This window comes from Mauremys reevesii, linkage group 3, assembly GCF_016161935.1.
Source record: "Mauremys reevesii isolate NIE-2019 linkage group 3, ASM1616193v1, whole genome shotgun sequence".
Lineage (NCBI taxonomy): Eukaryota > Metazoa > Chordata > Testudines > Geoemydidae > Mauremys > Mauremys reevesii.
Window position 1 is genome coordinate 101,187,893 of NC_052625.1, and position 25,270 is coordinate 101,213,162.

General features: G+C 41.5%; 1 protein-coding gene across 5 annotated transcripts in view; it reads right to left on the reverse strand.

Annotated features, from left to right (window-relative positions):
- ADGB (androglobin) overlaps positions 1-25,270 on the reverse strand; it is a 222,810-nt gene that overhangs the window by 38,986 nt on the left and 158,554 nt on the right. For all 5 annotated transcript variants that reach the window (XM_039532468.1, XM_039532471.1, XM_039532470.1 and 2 more), the window contains 3 exons: positions 16,682-16,869; positions 12,421-12,605; positions 4,453-4,649 (listed from right to left, as the gene is read on the reverse strand). In XM_039532468.1, the coding sequence (XP_039388402.1) occupies positions 4,453-4,649; positions 12,421-12,605; positions 16,682-16,869 (570 nt within the window). The remainder of the gene's footprint in view (positions 1-4,452; positions 4,650-12,420; positions 12,606-16,681; positions 16,870-25,270) is intronic.

The following is a 25,270-nucleotide window of genomic DNA, read 5'->3' on the forward strand; positions in this document are numbered from 1 at the left end:
GCATGATTTTCTTTTTCTAGATTGTAAATTCTTCCTTGTCTTTCTACATATCTGTACTTCATCTAGCACATTTTGAACACTATTGTAATATAAATAAATACAAACAACATAGTAAATAATCTTTCCAACGAGGGCCTGGCTCCAGAGGACCTTTTACCATTTGGAAGCTGTGATGGGTGGCAGAGTAGGGACCCTGTTTTTTCACTGGTTTCCTGGACACACATTACCCTGCTTGGGAAATTTTGCTATGTGGTATGAAGACATTAGAAACACTGGGAACCTCAGAAGCACTCTGCCTCACTGAACGGGGAGCTACTGGTGACCCTCGTGCCACACAGCAAGCTACAGAAGAGTGGACTAATATAACTGAATTCGGTATCAAGGGGATTCCTAAACAAATATATTTATGCAGAGATACCTCATTGGCTCTAGAGGAGGGTTGCCAGGGGTTATCATTCTAAATTTAATCATAAACCCTTCAACTGTTTGTGAAAGTTCAGCTGTTTTCCATAGACACTTTGGAAGACAGCAAAGACAACAACTGTCAACAAGGAAGATTACCTTGCAAGTAGAGATCTATGAAAAGTTTTTTTAAAGTATTCCCAAACATCAAATCTATAAAACATTCTTACAGTTTACTTGGAAATGAGTGTCATGCCCATGACAAGTAAAGCTTTTCAATCTGTACATTGCTTCAGGGCTGTTTAGCATAATTATAATTAGGCAGGCCACAAAAGAATGTGAAGAATAACTAGCCAAAAACTAACAGCAAGAACTTTTCTAAGTACATTAGAAGCAGGAAGTTTGCCAACAATCATAAGGGACCACTGGATGATCAACATACTAAAGGAGCACTCAAGGAAGATAAGGCCATTTTGAAGAAGTTAAACGAATTCTTTGCATTCTTCACTGAAGAGGATGTGAGGGAAATTCCCTCACTTTAGCCATTCTTTTTAGGGGAGAAATCTGAGGAACTGTCCCAGGTTGAAGTGTCAATAGAGGACGTTTTTTGGAAAAAATGATAAATTAAACAGTAATAAGTCACCAGGACCAGATGGTATTAACCCAAGAGGTCTGAAGGAACTCAAAAATGAAACTGCAGAACTACTAATTCTCGTATGTAATCTATCATTTAAATCAGCTTCTGTACCAGATGACTGGAGGATAGCTAATGTGACGCTGATTTTTTAAAATTCTCAGAGACAATCCTGGCAATTACAGGCCAGTGAGCCTAACTTCAGTACCAGGCAAATTGGTTGAAACTATAGTAAAGGACAGAATTATCAGACACATAGATGAACATGATTAGTTGTGGGGGAGTCAACATGGCTTTTGTAAAGGGAAATCATGCCTCATCAATCCATTAGAATTCTCTGAGGGGGTCAGCAAGGGTGATCTACTGGATAGCGTGCACTTGGACTTTCAGAAAGCCTTAGACAAGGTCCCTCACAAAAGGCTCTTAAGTAAAATAAGCAGTCATGAGATAAGAGGGGACTTCCTCTCATGGATCAGTAACTGTTTAAAAGACAGGAAATAAAGGGTAGCAATAAATGGTCAGTTTTCAGAAGGGAAAGAGGTAAATAGTGGTGTCCCCCAGGAATATGTGCTGGGACCAGGGCTGTTCAACATATTCATAAATGATCTGGAAAAACAGGTAAACAGTGAGGTGGCAACATTTGCAGACATAACTATCTTGAGAAATTTTGTAAAGTCCAAAGCAGACTGAGAAGAGTTACAAAGGGATCTCACAAAACTGAGTGACTAGGAGACAAAATGGCAGATGAAATTCAATGTTGATAAATACAAAGTAATGTACATTGGAAAATCTAATCCCAACTATACATTTACATTTGCTTTGCATCACTCTCTATTGAGCACTGTGCCTAATAGCCTTAGAACATAACCAAATATTGCTTTATCTTGTTAAAATAAGCAAGTCCCAAGAGTTTGTGTCCCCTTTGTCCTAGTAAATCACACTGAAATGTTGAGAAGTCTGTTGATAATAAGAATGGGATAGACAATCCTTTCGTAACAGCTGCACCTTTCTGCAAGCCTGTCAGATCTAATACCACAGAAGTTTGGGAATAAATCCCATATGAAAAGAGCAGGCACAGAAATGTCTAAGTCTGATGTCCATTGCTGCAGTCAACTGAGGGTGTGACATTCACAGTACTGTCAGGAGAAGGAGAGATGGAGAAAGAGCTTCTGAGTGCCTGGTCTATGCCTTAAATATAGGTCTTCTGCCCTTGAGATCTTTTGTTTTATTAGGATGGCAAATCTGAGAACCAACAACCCCAATTTATATGGAGAAAAGTAAAAATGTACCTTCAAATCTATTACAGTGGAACTCACTTCTAGTGTACTCAGAAACAGTGAAAATCTCTACAGTGAAGACCTTCAACTCCAACATTGTTCAGATTATTGCAGCATGCAATTAATATTCTGATTATAAAATGAATCTGCTTGTTTTTCTATAAAAACTCATTTCACTATAAGAGAACTCAGATGTATATGTACAGAATGTTAAATGGTGTTGATATGATGGACTCATAATAATTCTGCCTTTCATTCTTTAATTATTTTACAAGTCTCACAACACACTTTTGATGTATATAAATATTACTGAACCACTTTGCAGATGGAGAAACTGATGCACAGAAACTAAGTTGTATTCTTGGGGGAACATTCAGTCTCTTTGCATTGCCAAATCTGGATGTTATTTCTTCTACACATTCTCCAAAATCCATTCTTACCACTCTAACCCCACTGTCAAAACCCTCAGCCATGCCCCAATAATCGCACATCTCAGCTTCTGCAACCTCTTCTTCCATGACACACCCCCTGACCTCTCCTGTCCATCTAGAATGCAGTTGCTAAACTCATAAGTTTCCTACCTTTCTCAGCAATCCTAATTAAATCCTGTTACTGGCTTTTTCAAACTATTCTCAATCAAATTCAAGCTTCTAGTTCTCCCTTTCAAAGTCCACTACCACCACCACAATCTCATATTACTTCTCTGCTAGGATATACTTTTATTCCCTGCTCACTCCCTTTACTCCACCCAAGATGCTCTCACTTATAACTTTTTCCTGCTCTTGGACATTGGACATCTTCCATGTAATTCCTTTTCCTAACTGGAACTCTCTTTTCTAACCCAGTCCACCATGCTTCCATCCTTTCTCCCTTCATATTTCTCTTCAAGACACACTTTTCCCATGAGGCCAATGTAAACTAATCCTCTCCTCTTCGTACCTCCATCTGCATTTGTGTGTACATGTGCACATACTTAAACCCACAAGCCATCACATCACGCACTATTGGAGATGTTTGCTGCCAGACTGTCATATAAGCACACAGCCTTGAGTTCATTATGGACTCCTGTAATGAGGTGCACCCACCTCTCGCAAGCGCCCCCTGGTCGAGTGCATGTTCCTGCAGTCTCTCAGTTTGTGGTGATCCCTGTTTGTAATTTCTCAGGTGGGTTTTCTCAGCAGGCCTAAGTTGAGGCAAGTCACAAAGTAGGTGGGCAAACCTCAGGACAGCATGACTGGATATGTTTCCATTTAGAGATCTGGGGTGAAGTCCTGTCCCTCTTGAAGGGACCAGGATTTCTCCTCTGGTTCTTCAGTTCAGGTGGTAGAGGCTCATGCTTTTAGGATGTTTTTCTAAAATATATATGTGAGCTCAACCACAACATATGTGGTTGGTCAAGAAATTACTGGGTGAAATTATATGGCCTGTGTTAGGCAGGAAGTCAGACTAGATGATAATCATTGTACTGCTGGCCTTAAAATCTGTGGTTCTATGACAGAAGGAGATGGTTTAGTGGTCAGATAATGTGGTTGTGAAGATTTTGATGAATGCACCTTGAAGGGGTGTGTGTGTGTGCGCGCTGTGGCATAACCCTCTTTCTTCCTTCATACACTCAAACATATGCACATGCACAAATACAGATACTAAAGAATATGAGTATGAAGAGTAGGCCTCATGAGAAAAGTATGTTTTGAACAAAAAGACTAAGGAGGAAAGGATGGAGGGCATGGCAGATTGGGTTACCCAGGGAGGTACTGGCATAGCTATGTATGTAAAAATATGATTGTAGAAGAAAGATACAACAGGGCTGGTTAATTTAGAATATTGGGTGGAGCAAAAGGGCTGAGGTGGGGAGTAAATAGAGTTCCATTGTTAAGTCAATGGGATTCTGCACACTTGTATTATTTTGCAGTATTGGGGCCTTAGATTTTTAAATCCTCCGAGTAGGGCCAATATTATAAATATTTGTGGCACTACAGAAATGAAACAACAATGATGATTATTTCATTCTATGAGAATATAAGGTTTACACAGTATCAGGATATTAGATTTTCACACTTAATAAAAGAATTATCAGGACCACTTTTCTATTATGCTTTTCCAAAATCTTTGCAGAAATTTGGATTTAAAATCTCTTACCGGTTGTGGATCTACAGCATTCTTTTCAGGAGCTGGGAGGATGACAGTCTCTTCTTCCGTTACAGCCTGGCCTTCTAGTATACTTTCTGGCCTATGAGATTTGATGCCTTTCTGGGTTGCTAAAGCGCCTTTTCTTTTGGTCCCTCCAGTTTCTGGGTCCTTCTTTGTGCTGCTTTGGCTAATCTGACCTTTGCTTGCTGGCAGAGAGATAAAAATGTCAACTTTCAGTTTCCTGGAATTCTATAAATTTAGTAAAAGCAGCGAAGAATCCTGTGGCACCTTATAGACTAACAGACGTTTTGGAGCATGAGCTTTCGTGGGTGAATACCCACTTCATCGGATGCAAGGCTTGCATCCGACGAAGTGGGTATTCACCCACGAAAGCTCATGCTCCAAACGTCTGTTAGTCTATAAGGTGCCACAGGATTCTTCGCTGCTTTTACAGATCCAGACTAACACGGCTACCCCTCTGATAAATTTAGTAGAATCAGCTAAATAGACACAGGCACATATTTTAAAGAGAGAGTGACTTTAGTCAATTTTCACTCAGTTCATTATGCTCATAAGGTTCTAATTAACTCTATGACTGTGCTAAAAATCAGCCTAATTCATTTTTCTTCTGCACTGGAAATCACATCTCTCTTTAAAATATTTATTTTTCTTAATAACCAACACAACATTTGTTGTACAAAGCATTGCAGACTCAGTTGCTCTGTAGTACATCTTTTCTATACGCTCTGATCTAGTTTCCAATATATTCTTGCTGAACATCACTTTGAGGCCCCAATTGACTATTTTTCTGTATGATGATTTGGGGAATATGTCTGTCCAATTTATGAATTCTGGTAGATAATATGAAGTTATGAAACTGCTGTATCATGGAATGCCTCTGAGTAGATGGGGAATTCACCACTGCTGACTGTTGGTGGGTCTCTCCCAGACAAGATATGATGGTAGGTTGTTAGAACTAAATGGCTGCCTATTGGGACAATGGGTTAGCTGAAGCCTATGGAAAGCTACTTCCTCCTGCTTGTCTGCAGGCGGGAGGGAGTGGAGAATAGAAAATTCCCAAACAGGACAAAGGACAGAGGTGACAAATCAAGGGTTTAAAAAGGACCCATGGGGGAAGATTATCAGAGCCACACAGGAAACACTGGGCATGAGACGGGGAGAGAACAGGGATTTCCTAGCTGGTGGCTGGCATTTTGCGAGTGGAAAATTACCAGTACTGATTTCTCTAGTGGGAAACTGACTTGCAAGGCTCCAGACATCTGCTACCACTCAACAGAGGGGCAATACTATTCAAAGTCAGCTGATTGAATGTATTGGTCAAGAAATAACAGCCATATAAAACAATTCAACAATTCAAAGTTTGGGAGCATGACTGCAGATGAATCAATGTCCAATGTGGGAAAAGGAACAAACGGTCCTTTGTTTATGGTACTTGCACAATAATATCAGCAGTGAGGATTTCATCCAGCATACAGAAATCACTGCTGTGCCTGGCAGAGGCAGAGCAGAGATGATATTAAATGAGCTTCAAGCCACAGGAGTGGATCTCAATATTCTTGTAAGTTTGGGCTTTGATGGTTCTAGTTCAACAAAAAGATATGTTTCTGGAGATCAAGCAGTGTGTACTAAGTTGCAGTGTATATCCAATGTGAAAATCTCTGTTTAAATTTGGCAATTAATATACCTCATGAAGGTCCTACAACACTATTTGTCTGGAACACTATTTCCAGAATGCTTTTGATGATAGCAAAAATAACAAAAGCGCCATACTTTTACTGATGGGTTGATCAACATGATACTGTCATTATTTCCCCACAACCCATCCATAGACCTTTGATACTCTGAAAGATGTAAAACGTTGCAAAATGAATATTTTTCTTTATTATTTATCTGACACAGGGGGATGAATCTTCAGATGTGTTAGAAAAGCATAGCTAGATCCATTTTCTAGCTAAAATATGCTATAAAACTCAGTGGGGTGTTTTGGTTGGCTAGCTCCCAGTACCAAAAGAAAGGGGAAGGGTTGATGGGAAATAAGGACTCTGGGACTGACAGTCCCCAGGAACAATGGGGAGAGGCCAATACTCCAGGTCAGCCTGATTGACAGGGTGGATAGGCTAATCAGAGAGTCAGGAGGCCAGGGGGGTCCTGTCCCCCGTGTGAGCTGGAATTGCCTGGGTCAGACAGAGTGGGGCAGAGCTAAGGCGAAAGCAGGGGCCCAAGCTGAACTGGGGAGAACAGACCCTGTGCTGGGAGCAGAGCTGCAGCCACAGAGCCAGAGAGGCCAGAGAAGTAGCCCAGGGGGCTGGAGGCAGAGCAGCAGCATCAGTGCTGAGGCAGAGTGGAGCCAGAGCTAGAACAGTGGAGCTGGGGCTGGAGCAGTCTGGAGCTGGGTGCGGTGAGCAACTGGGGCCAGCCAAGGGGGGACCCTGGGCAAAGGGCCCAGTGCAGAAAGACACCCCCAGCCAAGGGTCCTCACAGGGCAGATTGGGAGGGGGATCTTAACCCGATGAGGGGCTGATGCTGGGAAGAAGGGTCCCGCCACCCAAAGCCTGGAGGTGTATGGCCACCACCAGAGCAACTGTCCAACCCACAGCATCCCTGCAGCACAGCCAGGGCCTTAGGAGGAGGCCTGGGACGTACAAGGAACACACTGTGAACTGCCTGACATTCCAGAGACGCTGTTTCTAATGTTCCCTGCCACAGAGTGGGGTGATGTGTTTTCCTTTAGCCTTTCCCATTTTCCCTTATTCTAATTGCTAATTAAATAAATTGTATTTGCTTTAAATTGTATGTAATGATCAGTGGGTTAGGGAAGTGTCCAGTGCAGAGAGAGTACCCCGGAGTGGGGACACCCTAGCCTCTGTCCTGGGTGACCACGGCAAGGTTGAGGGTCTAGCTCCCCAGGAATCCTGAGCCCAGCCTTGTTGGGGTTACGAGGACTCTGCCAGACAGGAGAGTGCAAGGGGAGTCCTCGAGGGCAGGGAAGTCTCTGGGTAAAGGAAGTGGGAGTGAAGACTCGGATCCTTCCGCTAGCCTATTTCACCGGGGTAGTGCAGAAGCCAGGAAAGTTCCCCACAATAGCAGGACCATTCCCCTGCTTACACTATGTCTGGGCAAAGGGACCACTCAGGATTGATAAACAACCTGTTCAGATGATCTGCCAGTGTATTCTGAGCCCCCAGGAGGTGGGCCTCTTTCAGAGGTACAGAGTTGCTGATGTAGAAGTCCCAGAGCAGGATTCCTTCCTGACAGAGCAGCAAGGATTGAGCCCCTACCTGCTTGTCTGCATTGTTGGTCAGAACCAATGAGCCCCTTCCCCTGATGCAAGGAAGGAATGCTAAACAGACAGCCCACAGTTCCCTGATGTTTATATATAGACTGAGATCTTGGGGTGACCAGAGACCCTGCATCTATAGTTGTCCCAGATGAGCCACCCCACCCCAAGTCTGAAGGGTAAGAGAGCACTGAGGTAGGGGTGAAGGGAACTCCCCTGCATACATTGGTTGGATCTAACCATCAATCTAGAGGGGAGATGATATCACTTGATACTTGCACTAACATGTCTATGCGATGCTTTCCTGGAGAATATACTTCTGCCATCTAGCCCTGAAGGAATCTTAGGTGCAGTCTGCCATACTGGACCACATAAATGCATGCTGCCATGTGCCCCAGCAGCTTTAAATAGCTTCTCACCATCGTGACAGGATAAGCCTTTAAGTCCAGAATGAGGCTCTGCACTGTATGCAATCTTGTTTGAGGTAATAAAGCTCTGGCCATCGTTGAGCCCAGGACTGCACCAATAAATTGTATTTTCTGTACTGGAGCCAGGACTGACTTGTCTGAGTTGATCAGGAGGCCTAACACATCGAAGGTGGACCGGACTATGCAAATGATAGACACCAACTGTGACTTGGATTGACATTTTATCAGCCAGTCATCCAGGTAAGAGAAAACATGGACGTCTAATCTCTGGAGGAATGATGCTACCACTACCATACACGTGGGTGAGCTGAGAGACCAAAGGGGACCACTGTGAACAGATAATAATGGCCGCTGATCATAGAATCATAGACTATAATGTCAGAAGGTACCATTATGATTGTCTAGTCTGACCTCCTGCACAACGCAGGCCACAGAATCTCACCCACCCACTCCTATAACAAACCCCTAACCTATGTCTGAGCTATTGAAGTCCTCAAATTGTGGTTTAAAGACCTCAAGATGCAGAGAATCCTCCAGCAAGTGACCCGTGCCCCACGCTGCAGAGGAAGACAAAAAAAACCCAGGGCCTCTGCCAATCTGCCCTGGAGGAAAATTCCTTCCTGACCCCAAATATGGCCCTCAGCTAAACCCTGAGCATGTGGGCAAGACTCACCAGCCAGCACACAGGAAAGAATTCTCTATAGTAACTTAGATCCCATCCCATCTAACATCCTATCACAGGCCATTGAGCATATTTACTGCTAATAATCAAAGATCAATTAATTGCCAAAATGTAGGCTATCCCCTCATACCATCCCCTCCATAAACTTATCAAGCTTAGTCTTGAAGTCAGATATGTCTTTTGCCCCCACTACTCCCCTTGGAAGGCTGTTCCAGAACTTCAATCCTCTGATGGTTAGAAACCTTCATCTAATTTCAAGTCTAAATTTCCTAATGTCCAGCTTATATCCATTTGTTCTTGTGTCCACATTGGTACTGAGCTTAAATAATTCCTCTCCCTCCCTGATATTTATCCCTCTGATATATTTATAAAGAGCAATCATATCTCCCCTCAGCCTTCTTTTGGTTAGGCTAACCAAGCCAAGCTCTTTGAGTTTCTTTTCATAAGACAGGTTTTCCATTCCTCGGATGATCCTAGTAGCCCTTCTCTGTACCTGTTCCAGTTTGAATTCATACTACTTAAACATGGGAGGCCAGAACTGCACACAATATTCCAGATGAGGTCTCATCAGTGCCTTGTATAACGGTACTAACACCTCCTTATCTTTACTGGAAATACCTCCTCGCCTGATGCATCCCAAGACCGCATTAGCTTTTTTCACGGCCATATCACATTGGTGGCTCATAGTCATCCTGTGATCAACCAATACGCCGAGGTCCTTCTCCTCATCTGTTACTTCCAACTGGTCCGTCCCCAATTTATAACCAAAATTATTGTTATTAATACCTAAATGCATGACCTTGCACTTTTCACTATTAAATATCATCCTATTACTATTACTTCAGTTTACAAGGTCATCCAGATCTTCCTGTATGATATCCCGGGCCTTCTCTGTATTGGCAATACCTCCCAGCTTTGTGTCATCCGCAAATTTTATTAGCACATTCCCACTTTTTGTGCCAAGGTCAGTAATAAAAAGATTAAATAAGATTGGTCCCAAAACCGATCCCTGAGGAACTCCACTAGTAACCTCCTTCCAGCCTGACAGTTCACCTTTCAGTCTGACCCTTTGCAGCCTGGAAATACCTTTGTGGAGATTAGGGGACGCATGTCTCTGTCCAAGAGAGATGATGGTTGAAGAGCCAGAAGCCTAAGAATGGGTGCCATTGGTGGACCATGGATGGGGAACACTGGTGCAGTTGCCCTCATTTGTGAGACCAGGTACTCCCACCTCTAGACCAGGAGCGACAGACAGTCCTGCTGCAGACTTTCCCTTTGTTGGTAGCTCTCTGTCAGCATCTCCCCTCAATCAGCTGCTGACAACCCACTCTCCCTCCCTTTCTTCAGGAGGGACATTTTAACAGAGCCTTTTGATCTCTAGGCTCATGGCCTTGGCCGAGTAACCATATAACTTTGTTGAAGCCTAGAAGTCACATCTCAGCTGATAGCTTGGTATTGTCTTTCAAGTGTTTGCGGAGCTGTTCTTTATCCAAGCTATTGTGTGGCCTTCCTACTTGTTTTTCCAACTGCCCACTAATTAACTGAATCAATCAATACATTTCCACAGTCAAAGAACCCACATAGCTCTACATTGACTATTTTAATAGCGAGGGCATGTAATCATAAAATTGTTACAGATTAACTCTACATTCTCCACAGCACCCATTAAAATCAGTGACATTAGTTTAAGGGGGAATTAAAATGTGTGATTACAATGTATTTTTGCTGATAGTAGCCTTCTTTTTGAGGATACTGAAGTGTAATGCATACAGTAATCAGAAATGTCTACATTTGTTCTGATTAAATTAGATATTTTTCTTATGTAGTATTGGTAATTTATAAAAGATAAATTAAAGTTACGAAAAAAAATCATGCATTTCACTACAGAGCCATCAGTGCAAAACTACTGGAGACAAATGTATGAAGAGACACCATTTTGATCATTACCAAAGCAATAATCTTACAGAAAAAACACCAGTAGCTGAATGATTTGTCTTCGCCTCAAGCTGCTAATATACTGATAGAGAGGTAGAAACTGACTGATTGCAAGAGGATTATTAGTATTAAACCCTGAATATAAAAGTTTACTTCTGTTAAAATTTCAACATTGATGGATAGTGCTATGTGTAAGTGTAGTAGCTGAGTTAGCTGTTTGCTTTGAATTAATCACTGCTGTATTATTGCATATATTTGAAGAAAACATGTAGGGGAGTAAACCCTACACAGAATGGGATTACACAGAAATATCGGTATATGCTTCTGTAAACTTCAGCCCTGTATCTAGATCTTGTAAGCAAATTGCAAACAACATGGTTAGAAAACACACGCATAACAGGAAAACAAGTGAAGAATAAACAAGTGATGCTGAGATTGGAAAGCACATTGATATAAACCCTTTATAGATTGTTAGATATATTAAGTAAATTCTTAATATTATATTAATAATAGGTATGCTATATTTCATCTGAACTGAAATTACCTTAGCACAGTAGTGAAAGTGTCTGAATTACGCTTAACAAATACATACCTGATATTATTTTAATCATAATCATTGCTCCATAACAATAAAATTAAACAGCACTTAAGAATCAAATGTCAATCTACTAGTTCAGGAAGAAAGTTAGACGCTAAATTTGCAAGAGCTGACACAAATCTAGGTTCAGTTTTTGACTTCCAATATTTAAAAGCTGTTGTGGAAAAAATGAAAAGGTCTACTAAACTGTAAATATGGCTAGTGGTAATAAAATTAATAAGAAAGAAAACAAGCTAAGCAAACATTGTAAGTTTCTCAGTCTGAGACAAAATTATTCAGATAAAAGATGAGAGAGAGAGAGAGTGTATGTATGTATAGTAACTGACAATTAAATTTAGTCCCAAAGGAAATTCTGTATAAATTGGAATCTGAGATAACTTTTTCTCAATATTTCTGTTGGCATTATAATGAGCTGCCAATATTCTCATGGCTATTTATGCCCTCTGTAAATCTGGTACTATTAGTAGTTCCTTCAGAATCCTCTATTTCCATGAAGAAGGTTGCAGAGGAGGAAAAGCCAAGGATAAAAAATAATGCTTCTCGAGAGGTATTTTCTAGTCTAACAAACAAAAGAATACCTATGTTTTAATCTCTGAAGATCAAACGGTAAGAACAAGATTTGAGAAAAGAATATATCTCAGTTCTCTCTGACAAGGGAAATGTGTCCACATAAAAATCTTAGAACTAAGGATCTGCATTATTTATGGCATAAATCCAAATTACTCATAGATGAGTCAGAAAACTAAGGCAAAAGTCACAGGCAAACAGTAATGCTAGGCAGCTATGCAACCAACCTCACCTCCAACTCTCCCTGGGGCCACCAAGCATTCCTTGCCCCCATGTCAGAGTGGAGTGTAGAAGAGAGCTGAAATTCACAATGAAATGAGGGAAATTACAATGAAATGAGGGAAATTACATAATTAGTGGAAAAATTGGGAAAAAATCATAGTTCCTGTGTGTATTTTAAAGGTTATTCCTTATTTAAAGCCATTATTAGAATGCATATTCCTCTTGAAATGCAAAATAAAATACTTACACTGAGAACTTAAAGGTCTTTCAGTACACAAGAAATTAAATGCAGGGATGACAGCATGGCCCTTTCCAACAGTGCACACAATTTCCTCTTCACTATCCAGGACTTGCAATTTAACGAACACATCTGATTTAGAGGTTTGTACCTGCACTGTAGCAATATGTGATGCTGTGACTTTTACTGCATACCTAAAAAGAGGAGAAAAATTCCAACAACATAAGCAACTAAACCAGATTGTTCATTGTTAAAATGTCTAAAATCCAATTAAGAAAAGCATCTTAATTCAAAAAAGCACTAAACCACATACTTATATAATTTGGGGAAGAGATAGCTCAGTGGTTAGAGCATTGGCCTGCTAAACCCAGGGGGTTGTGAGTTCAATCCTTGACAGGACCATTTAGGGATCTAGGGCAAAATCTATCAGGAGCAGTATTTGGTCCTGCTGTGAAGGCATGGGAATAGATTCAGTGACCTTTCAAGGTCCCTTCCAGTTCTATGAGATAGATATATCTCAATATTCATATTTTTGGGGGAGGGAATAGCTCAGTGGTTTGAACATTGGCCTGCTGAACCCAGGGTTGAGAGTTCAGTCCTTGAGGGGGCCATTTAGGGAACTGGGGTAAAAATCTGTCTGGGGATTGGTCCTGCTTTGAGCAGGGGGTTGGACTAGATGACCTCTTGAGGTCCCTTCCAAACCCTGATATTCTATGATTCTATGGGCTTAGCACATGCTTAAATTGTGTCCTGAACTGGAGCCGAAGACACTAAGCCTTGACTTGAAAGTCATCAGATGCAACTAAAACAAGACTTTTGTTGTTGCTCAAACCACCATGAATTAGCTAAAGTTGTATCACAATTTTCAGTATGAAACCCTTCCCCCATCTTTCCCACGTTCAAAATTCTTAGGTTTACCAAAGGAAACAAAGTAAAAAGACAGGATAATGTATGTTTAAAAAAAAAGTCAGCAACTATCGATATGCACTAGCGATAGGTAAAGAACATTCAGACATATAAGCATGTGAACATATTTTAAAAATTTAATTTTTTTTGAAGGAGCATAGACAAGAGAAAAAGGGAAAACTGCCCCAGGCATGGCACCGTTAACAAGAATTTAGAGTATTTGTTATATTTCCATTTCAAGTTTTTCTGGAATTTAATTATCTTTATTTCTGTTGGGACTGATTCTGTCACCTTTACTCCATGAGTAATCCCACTGATTTCAGACCTTGGTGTGAAAAGTTGTAATACTGCTCTATCAAGACCCATGTATAAAAGTTAGACCCTGATCCTACAAAGTCTAAGTGTGTGCTTATCTTTTAGGCATGTGAATAGTCCAAACCTGTTTTAATAGAGCTTTCACCTCCACATTTAAAAACTGAAACATGTATACAGTAACAGAGGATTATATAATATTAGAAAGTGGTTTTTTTTACACTATTTGTTAAATACTGCTGTATTTACAAGTTTACAAGGGTTCTGCTCACAGATCTGAACCAAGAGCCAGTTAATCAGCTGGGGTAAATTGGCATAGCTCCTTTGACTTCAATGAACCATGGCTATTTATGCCAGCTCAGGCTCTGGCCCAAAATCATTTCAGTCCATTGAAAAAAAATTACAAACCCAAATAATTGCTTATGTTGATATAAAATATTATGTCCTAAAAGAATATGCATACTCTAATCAAATGTGTATAATTTGCAATCAAATGAAACTTGCCTGCCAATTTTATAGGATGGGAATGTGCCTGGTAGTTAGAGCAAGGGACCTAGTGTAAGGACTCCTGATTCTATTCCCATCTTTCTCACTGACTGGAACCAACCAGTTCTGTGCCTTAGGACTGGTCTACACTACGCATTTATACCGAATTTAGCAGCGTTAAACCGAATTAACCCTGCACCTGTCCACACAACGAAGCCCTTTATATCGATATAAAGGGCTCTTAATACCGATATCTGTAATCCTCCCCGACGAGGGGAGTAGTGTTGAAATCGGTATTGCCATGTCGGATTAGGGTTAGTGTGGCCGCAATTCGACGGTATTGGCCTCCAGGCGCTATCCCACAGTGCACCATTGTGACCGCTCTGGACAGCGATCTGAACTCGGATGCACTGGCCAAGTAGACAGGAAAAGCCCCGCGAACTTTTGAATTTCATTTCCTGTTTGCCCAGCGTGGAGTGCTGATCAGCACGGTTGACCATGCAATCCCAAATCCAAAAAGAGCTCCAGCATGGACCATATGGGAGAGACCGGATCTGATCACTGTATGGGGAGACGAAATTGCAAAGCATTTGAAAAAATCTCCAGGCTCTGATAGACAGAGGCCACAGCAGGGACTCAACACAGTGCTGCATGACAAGCGTAACAGAAAGCCAAATAATCAAATGGACGCTCATGGAGGGAGGGAGGGGAGACTGAGGACTCGAGCTATCCCACAGTCCCCGCAGTCTCCAAAAAGCATTTGCATTCTTGGCTGAGCTCCCAATGCCTGAAGAGTCAAAAACATTGTCGCGGGTGGTTCAGGGTATATGTTGTCAATTTACCGCCCCCCCACCCCCCCCGTGAAAGAAAAGGGAAAAAAAATTGCCTCTTTTCAATGTCACCATATGTCTACTGGATGCTGCTGGTAGATGGCGTGCTGCAGTGCTAAACAGCAGCATCCTCTCCTTTCCTCTCCCTGATGGCAGATGGTGCAATAGGACTGATAACTGTCGTCATCATCCCATGAGTGCTCCTGGCTGGCCTCGGTGAGGTCGGCCGGTGCTGCCTGGACAAAAATGGGCATGACTCCTGGTCATTCTCTTCTTTAAGCTTTGTCTCCTGGAGATTCAGTCCTGGCTGGAATACCATAGCAGCTGGCGGCTGTGCTCCTCTTCCCCCCGCCCCTTTAATGTTTAATGGGGATTCAGTCTTGCCTAGACTATCATAGCAGCTGAAGGCTGCCTCCCCTTCATTTTATCTCACTAAAAAGTCAGTGTTTCTTATTCATGCATTCTTTATTACTTCTTCACACAAATGGGGGGATAACTGCCACGGTAGCCCAGAAGGGGTGTTGCAGGGTGGAGTTGTTGCAGGGGCACCCCCTAGAATGGCATGCAGCTCATCATTTCTGCGGGATGTCTGGGGCTCTGACCCGGAGCGGCTGTCCTCTCTGGTTCTTTAGTAGGCTTGCCCCATATTCTAGGCAGGACTGACTCTATTTTTAGACAAAACATAAAGAAGGGAATGACCTGGGGAGTCATTCCCATTTTTGTCCATGCAACCCCGGCCGACCTCAGCGAGGCCAGCCAGGAGCACCCATGACAGCAGCAGACAGTACAATAGGACTGGTAACTGTCATCGCCAATTTCCAAAGCAGCAGACGGTGCAATAGGGCTGATAACCGTCTCTGCTACCTTGCAAAGGCAAATGAATGCTGCTGTGTAGCACTGCAGTACCGCGTCTGACAGCAGCATCCAGTACACATACGGTGAGAGTGAAAAAAGGCTAAACGGGCTCCATGGTTGCCATGCTATGACATCTGCCAGGGCAATCCAGGGAAAAAGGGCGCGAAATGATTGTCTGCCGTTGCTTTCACAGAGGAAGAATTGAGTGATGACATTTACCCAGAATCACCCGCGACACTGTTTTTGCCCCATCATGCATTGGGATCTCAACCCAGAATTCCAATGGGCGGGGGAGACTGTGGGAACTATGGGATAGCTACCCACAGTGCAACGCTCCGGAAATCGACGCTAGCCTCGGTACACGGACGCACACCGCCGAATTAATGTGCTTAGTGTGGCCGCGTGCACTCGACTTTATACAATCTGTTTTTAAAAAACGGTTTATGTAAAATCGGAATAATCCCGTAGTGTAGACATTCCCTTAGGTTAACATTGTAATGTACATTTTGCAAATGGGGAAACTATCTCACAGGGGTATTATGAAGTTTAAATTATTAAATCATTTTCTGAGATCCATGGTACTGAAGTGCAAAATATTATATTATTATTTTAAAGTAATGAGTTAAATGTAATGTTCCTTTGCCACGGCACCACACCCCACATCTGCACTAACTAGTGGCAATATTTTAGAAAATTCAACCCTACTCTGGGGAAATGTTCAAGTCTGACTTTCATATCGAATAAACATAATTGCCTGTAAAATTCAAGAATATCTTTCCTCTTTGCTTGAAAGCATTTTTCTTCCAAAAATAATATAATTTTCCCACAAGTAGTGTTCATATAAAAAGTGACATTTAAATTATTCTCCTTCCAAAATTTACCTGAATACAATGTGCTTGTCATTGGGTATATAATAGTCTTTAATTTCCTTAGTGGAATAGAAGTTGTTTACAACGTCACGAGAGAGAATGGGGAGTGGACTATGGGAACCAATGAGACGTAGTCTCCATTTCCCAGCTGCTACAGGTAAGTCACCAGTATGTGCTTCAGCCATGAATGTGTATCCTTTCTGAAAAATAGAAAACATGTCATTGTTCATTAGAAATGAACATCACTAAAAATAGGTTTCAGAATAGCAGCCGTGTTAGTCTGTATCTGCAAAAAGAACAGGAGTACTTGTGGCACCTTAGAGGTCTCTAAGGTGCCACAAGTACTCCTGTTCTTATCACTAAAAATGATGCACTTGCAATGAATACCGTGTACCCACAGAGGGCAAACACTGCTAATGTGGAGTACTATGGCTCTCTTATGATCCTACAGTAGCTTAAGGAGCCCATAGTGAATCCCTTGGTAACATCATTTATATTTGGTAAAATTTTAAATGGTAAGTTGTGCAAAATCCAATTTGGAAAATATTGATCAAGTCTTAAACATTATTGCAGCATGTCCATAATTCTTATGATAACTCTCCCCAGGGCCGGCTCCAGGGTTTTTGCCGCCCCAAGCACATGCTTGGGATGCTGGTGCCTAGAGCCAGCCCTGACTCTCCCCATGATTATTCTGATTTTGTTCTCTTATTGTGCATTTTACTTGTGTGTGATGAACTGCTACTTATTTCTTTATCTTAGGGTTTTATACTGCTGCAGTATCTGAGTGCCATCCATATTAATTCAATAGCAATAGCAATGATTGCAAATAAAGTTCATTTTCTTTCTGTAAAGTATGCCTTTGTTCTCTCCCTCCACCCCAACGTCTATTATAAATGAAAGTAGATACTCCAGAGGAAGAACTAAAGGTTATTTCACAAGTTGAGAACTTTCATTCTGAATTATGAACGAGACAACAAACAAACTTCAGTGATGCTTTTTGGTCCCGCCCCCAATCCCATAAGGCAGAGGCAGGGAAACATCAGTGAGCTGTACTTTCAACACCACTCCCCAGAAGTTATGCATTAGATTTACCTTGTTTGAAGATAATACCGACATCAAATGACGCTATTACCATAAAAAAAGGACATACTGACATCAGTGTATAAGATAATGTAAAATTCCTATAAAATATTTTTAGAGTAACTTCAGACTGACCAGAACTCAGAACTCTGGTGTTACCGAATATAGGTAAAACTGAAAAAATGTACCATGAAAGGCAAAGTACTGTTTCACAGTATAAGCTGTAAAGCTTGGATGAGAACTAGTGAAGAACTAGGAATGGATATATCCCTGATGAAATATAGAGAGAACGGAGGATTTGAGGTAGGAAGGGGGTGAGGAAGGGGGTAGTGAAAGCAGAAGAGAGAAGGGTTATAGCTAGTTCTAAAATGTTATATAACACTGACCGTAAAGGTACAGATTTCTGTGGTCTAGACTGAACAATGCAGAGGAAAGGAAATCATCTTCCACTGACATAAAAATAGGATTTTTTTGCTAAATTGTTAAGAATTTAGGGAAGGAACAACTTCTTATAATGTGGCTGTACAATGCCCAGCACCATTATCTTAACAGGGGCCTTGGGTGCTAACGCAATATAAATGTTAAATAATAAAAATATACTTCCATAGAACAGAAAAGTTTGCTTCTGTTCCATTTAAATTGGCAACGCTGTGGATTATGGCAGCATCCTCAAGTTATTATTATACTGACATTTTCTTTCAAATATGAATAATTTAAATGAAAAGAAACAGATACAAAAAATGACTGTGACTATTGAAACTAACGTCTAAAAAAATGCATAAACCCTTTGGTTCCTTCTTTCCCACCCCACCCCATTTTCTTTTTTAATCTTTCTTTATTTCTCTGTTTCTCTCCCTCCTGCTTTGAAAGCTCTCCCTCCCTTCTGTGTACGTATAATCCTGGCTCCTCAATTTTCCATAAATTTTTTGGGGTCTCCTGCGTTGTTTGGATAATTGGGGTTGCACTTTAGCGGGAACTAGCTCAGAAGACTTAGATCACTTCAGAGATAGATTGTTTCAGAGGCATAGCACCAATTTCTCCATTACTTAAACATCTATGTATGCTTTGAAGGTGTGTGATTTTTCAAAAGCATCCAGCTGTTTACCTAAATCTGAATCCATTAAAGTCAATGGGAGTTTTAGCATTGGCTTTAATGAGAGTAGAGTTTAGGCCAACACTGTGCACTTTTGAAAATACCACCCTAAATGAATTCAGCCCCACTTCCCAAAGTCCCCATGTTGCGATGACCTTGCCTTGGGTGAGTGCAGCTGGAGGCTGCTTGCCTTGGAGGACAATACTGCTCCTCCAGTCAGCCAGAGAGGACTGCTAGAGAGTGATACAAGGTACACTTTTCCCAAGGGGATGTATCCTATCACTCCCTGCTGCCCATCGTTCAGATCCCCCATGCTCCGTTGTTACTGGACCACCAGCCTGACTCATTTGAATTTTTTTAATAAGTGTACTACTGTTTATTCATTTTTTGTTCAGCAACAGCAAAAATACCTGGCCCATTAAAAACAGAGAGAGGGTTGTTGGGGCTACTGGATATGGAAAGGCATGAAATATAACCCCCTAGTGTGGACAATAGATTGGTACAAGTTAGTTCCACTCAACAGAGCGGGGGAGGGGTATGATGGATTCATGTTTTCTGGATGATCTGGCTAAATACACAATAACTGGCTTTTCTATTCGCTGCATATGCATATTGACAGTGATGGCTGGGAGCAAATGGAAGGGTCGGAGAAAGGGTCTCAGATCAGGCGGGGAGAATCACAAACAGGAAAGAATCGGTAAAGAATTTTCTGTGGTAAGAAGTGCAAAAAAAGAGAGTTGAGGGCAGGGGCGGCTCCAGGCCCAAGCATGCCAAGCGCGTGCTTGGGGCAGCATGCTGCGGGGGGCGCTCTGCCAGTCGCCGCGAGGGCGGCAGGCAGGCAGCCTTTGGTGGCGTGCCTGCAGAGGGTCTGCTGGTCCCGCGGCTTCGGTGGACCTCCCGCAGGTGTGCCTGAGGAGGGTCACCGGAGCCGCGGGACCGAGGACCGGCAGAGCGCCCCCCGTGGCATGACACCGTTCTTGGGGCGGCAAAATGTCTAGAGCCGCCCCTGGTTGAGGGTCCCTACACTGGTACAGGAAGCCAGCGGTGAGTTGGGACCTGGGATAGCATAGCTGTATTTGTACATAAATCAAATATGAACTGAAGATTTGTCACACCTCTATTTCCAATGCTATGTTTGGAAGATTATACAAAATTCTGTTTTTGGTATAATGAAACACTCAATAAAAATACCAGAAGGAAAACAACATTATGTATGGTTTTGTATTAAGAATTATTGAGAAAGGCTAGCCTGCAAATTTTATCCTATACACCAGATTTCAGAAAAAAAAGATTTTGTCTTTATTTGAATTTTGTGCCAGAATTTATAAAAAACATTTAAGATTTTGAATGAAAATTACTGTATGCCAACAAACTGAGCTTTTAGTTACTTGAAAAATAAGAGGTCACTACAGCTAAAGATGAGGAGATGGGTATACTAGCAATTAATGCATAGTATATTTGCACCAAAAGTATTAAACTAAATTAGACAAAAAATGGCACAGATCTAAATTCAGTAGCCTTTACATTTGCGAGATCCAAAATTCAGATTTGTAGAGAAAACTTCCATGTTCAAGTGGCACTTGCACAGGATTTGGCAGCTCCTTTTGCTGCCTGAGGTCCTCCAAAAGATGCATGCAAAGCTTTTTGGGCACACATGTTTTGACAGGAAAATGTAGAGGCTAGATAGAATCCACCCTGAAAACTGAGACCAAATTACATGATCCCACTTTTACTGATATCATAACAACTCAAAGCACTTCACTCACTGGCAAATTGCAGTGCAATCAATATGATACATCAATGCTTGCCTTTACAAACACAGAATATCTTAATTAGCCTATATTCAATCATATTTATGCTACAATTTGTCTTCCTCTTCTTTTTGGGCCTTAACTAAAGTCCACTGAAGTCAACAGAAATACTCCCATTGTAAAAGTGGACTTTGGGATCAAGCCCTTAATCATGAATACTATAGAACTGCACTATAATCAATGTATGAATATCAAATTATAAAGCTATATGTAGGTCAATTTTATAAATTTGGAAAGTAACAAATACCAGTACATGGTACATTGAGCAACAAATACACATTTTAGTTTTTCACATTTCAGTTTTTGAAAAATTGAACAAGAGGTTTACTTTTCATGCTCTTACTACTTCAGAACTTCAGATTCAAATAAATCAGTCAACCAAATTTTAAATAACAAATACAGCACAGCTCCCAATCACGTATCTTTTGGCTTCAGATTTATCTGTTTTGGTCTTGTGTTGTGTTCTATTATCAGGATTAGTAAGTGTTTAAAATGAGAGCTCAAAAAGCAATGAAAAAAAGACCATTTATAATACAGTGATACCATTTTGAAAAGTCATACATATGAGTAACTTTACCCACTTTTAATCAATTGGACAATATAGACTACTCAAGGCCAAAGCCACGATTCAGGAAAACATCCCTATTTAGGTAAGCACTTAAATACATGCTTCAGTCTCATTGACCTTAACAGGATTTAAGCACACGTTTAAGAGCTTTCCTCAACAGGAATAGATTTAAGCACATGCTTAGGTATTACCATGACTCAGGGTCTAAATGATTATAGGTATTCAGATGCATATGTATTTAAGATCAGATCCCAAAGCCTTTCTTATTTATTGAACATAATAAATAATGCAGAAAATTTGGTCAAAAATCATTTGCTTGATTGGACCAACAATTTTAGAACACTTACAAATGATTAAAAATAGAATCTTTGGACTCCAATTGAAGATTCAGCATACTTTGTTCCTTATTCTATCTCATTATTCCATCCACTCATAAAAACCTTGTGAACAATAAAAAAACATAAAGAAATAATGTGATATCTTCTTGGTAGCAGAAGATAGGATTATACAGGGAAAAAGTTTAGATTAAAATAGTATGCTTCCAAGTACAGCCAAGGATACACCTCTACCTCGATATAACGCTGTCCTCGGGAGCCAAAAAAATCTTACCGCGTTATAGGTGAAACCATGTTATATCGAACTTGATTTGATCCGCCAGAGTGCGCAGCCCCACCCCCACCCCAGATCGCTGCTTTACCGTGTTATATCCAAATTCGTGTTATATTGGGTTGCATTATATCGGGATAGAGGTGTATAACTAAAGTGTCTATCTACACTGTAAAGTCTGCAGAAGAGAGACAGAAACTATTGCTACTCTGCAGATTTTATCCTCAGTGTCAATCATTTTGAAATTAACTTTAATTTTTTCCAGAACTGGCTTTTCAGCAGAATAATATCATCTGTCGATATTTTAACCTTCGTCAAGAGTTGCTGAGTCATAGTTTTTGCAGCATAAAACTTAATTGGTAGGGTTATATCAAGAAAAGAAACTGGTTTGCAGCAATACTGACATTTAGGAATTTAGATATTATTTCTCACTTGCTGTGTTACATTGGTTTTTTTTTATAATATACTATTAGAAAGGAGGTGTAGTGTCTGTTCATATTCAAAGTCAGTTAACTTAATAATAGCATTGGATAGTATATTTATGTTAAAATAACTGCATGATGTCACATCAATACTATTGTGGCTTTTCTATATTGTTTGCTGGTCACTGGAATTTTAATGATCTATATATGATTATGAAGCCAATTAAAATACCGCCAGCTGTCTAATTTAAAATAGTATTTTTATTGAGAGTTTCATTATGTGAAAGCAAAGTTCAAGTGAATAAAATACAGACTCATAACGCATAAATCTGGAGTAATACCAAGATTCTAGCCTTAGTGTTTTGTCTGCTATGCTATTAAAAATAAGTTTAAGTGAAAAATTGTTCATTCAAGATACCAGATTATCAGCATTGGTAAGACACAGAATTTCTTACTTACACTATATATGTTTTCATTAACAGAAAAAAGTTTCAGTAAGACAGATTGAAAGGGCAATCTCAACTTAAAACAAGCTTAAACAGGCTGCAGTAGTATTAAAACAATGTGAGAGTTTAGTGAAATACACAGTACCAGCATGGCAAGAATTATTAGCTATTACTAAAAGTGAAATAAGAAATGGTTACTCACCCAATACAGTAACTACAATTCTTCTTTGAGTAGTGTCCCCATGGGTGCTCCCTTCGGGGTGCATTTGCGCCTCTGGGTCCTTCGATTGGAAATTTCTCATAGCAGCATCCAGTTGACCTGTGCATGTGTGTTACTCTGCCTGGTGCTCGGTGCTATTTCTATATAGTACTGCATGGGCTAACCATCCTCAATTCCTTCTGTACCACAAAGCCCCATGACAGGGAACTCGGAAGCAGAGGGGAAGAAGTGCCAGTAATGGAGCACCCATAGGAACACACATCTCAAAGAACTGCAGTTACTGCAAAGGCTGAGTAACCATTTCTTCTTCTTGGAGTAGTATCCCTATGGGTGCTTCTCTCTAGGTGATACTGAGCAGTTCCCCTTTAAGGAGGAGGGGGCTTCGGAGTCAAGTCCAGTGTGGAAGAAAGTACAGCTGAGCTGAACATAGTAGCAAAAGCAGAATCACGAATTATTGCATAGTGCTCAGCAAATGTATGCATAGAAGCCCAAGTTGCAGATTTACATGTTTCAATGATAGGAATGTTCTTAAAGGCTGTGTTGGTGGAAATAGATCTCGTTGAGTGGCCTCATATGCCAGCAGGTACTTTGAGATTATGAGGTTGGTAGCAATTACTAATATAGTCAGTTATCCACCTAGAGATCCTCTGTTTAGAGAGAACAGCTCCTTTTGATTTGTCTGTGACTGAGACAAACTATCTGAAAGTTTTCCTGAAGCGTTTGGGCCTATCCAGGTAGAAGACCAGGGCTCTCCTGACATCAAGCATGTGGAGCAATGCTTCCCCCTTATCCCAGTGAGGTATAGAGCGACAGATGGGGAGGTGAATGGGATTATTTCTTTTAATATGTGCAGAGATTCATCTGTGTTGCCAGCGAACAACTTAGTACTGTCAAAAGGAAGGTCTTCTACCGTATTCTGGACCTCCTCTGGGAATCCAGAGAGTTAAAGCCAAGAGGCCCTCCTCATAACTAAGGCTGCGAGTTTGTCACGGAAGTCATGGTTTCCGTGACTTTCCGTGACCTCTGTGACTTCTGCAGTGGCCAGTGAACCTGGCTGAGGGGCAACTCAGGCAGTCCCTGTGCCAGGCGTACTGGATGCTGCTGGGGCAGTCTCAGGCCTCCATGCTCCCCCGCAGCAGCAGCAGAGTTTGGGGTGGGGCAAGGGGTAGGGGTTGGGGCATGGGACAGGGTTAGGCGAGCTCTGGGCAGCGCTTACCTGGGGGGCTCCCCGGAAGCAGTGACATCCCTCTCACTCAGCTGCTAGGCGGAGGCGTGGCCAGGTAGCTCTTCACATTCCCTCCACCCAGAAACCACGACCAATGGAAGCTCCGGGGGCCTCGAGCAGCCGCCTCCAAGTTTTATTCACTGATATTTTTAGCTAAAGTCATGGACAGGTCATGGGCCGTGAATTTTTGTTTATTGTCTGTGACTTGTCCATGACTTTTACTAAAATACCCGTGACTAAAACGTAGTCTTACTCATAACTACTGCTGTGTAAACTGAATGAGTGACAGTATCGGCAGCATCAAGAGAAGCCTACACAGGTGTCCTGGCAAGGAGCTGACCTTCTATAACAATTGCCTCAAACTGCTCTCTGTGTCTGCTGACCGATGTTCAATAAAGGAGTTTAGCTTAGTATGGTTTATGTGGTTATACTTCACCAGTAAGGGCCTGATCATTGGTGATGCTAAACCGTAAAGTCATAAGATTTTCTGCCAAGAAGGTCAAGACATTTAAGATTTTTATCACAGGGCATAGATTTAGCGTGGTGCTGCCTTCCAGATTCGTTAACTGCTTCAACCACAAAGGAGTTAGGAGATGGGTGAGAAAATAAAAATTCTGACTCCTTAAAGGGAGTGTACTATTTTTTATCTGCCCTTTTGCACATGGGAGGAATTGAGGCTACCAGATGACCTTTGCCGGGTCCAGGAGTGCTTCATTGACTGGAGGGTAAAGGAGGCAGTATGGAGGATGTCAAACAGCACATGATGTAGTTCTTCAACCCCCTTAAGGGGGATCTGAAAAAAATCTGAGCTCTTGACACTACTTAAAATCATCAGCCAAGGATGGTGGAGGTGGCATGACAGCTTCATCTAGGAATGAAGAAGAGATGTTCACAGCTGGAGAGATCTCCTTGTCGGCCCTGGTCTCCTGGTCCTCAAAAATCTCTTCCTGAGGCTCCAGTCTCCTGGAAAGGGAGGGTGAGAAGGCTTTTCTGTCTTTGTGAAGGGCTGAGTTTGAGGACCTAGAGAACTGATGGTGATAAGCCACCCAGGGACTTCAAGGGGGTGGTGCATATGGCATGGGTGGCAGAATCCATGGGTAGTCGCCCCAGCAGGATGCTAGCTGTGGATG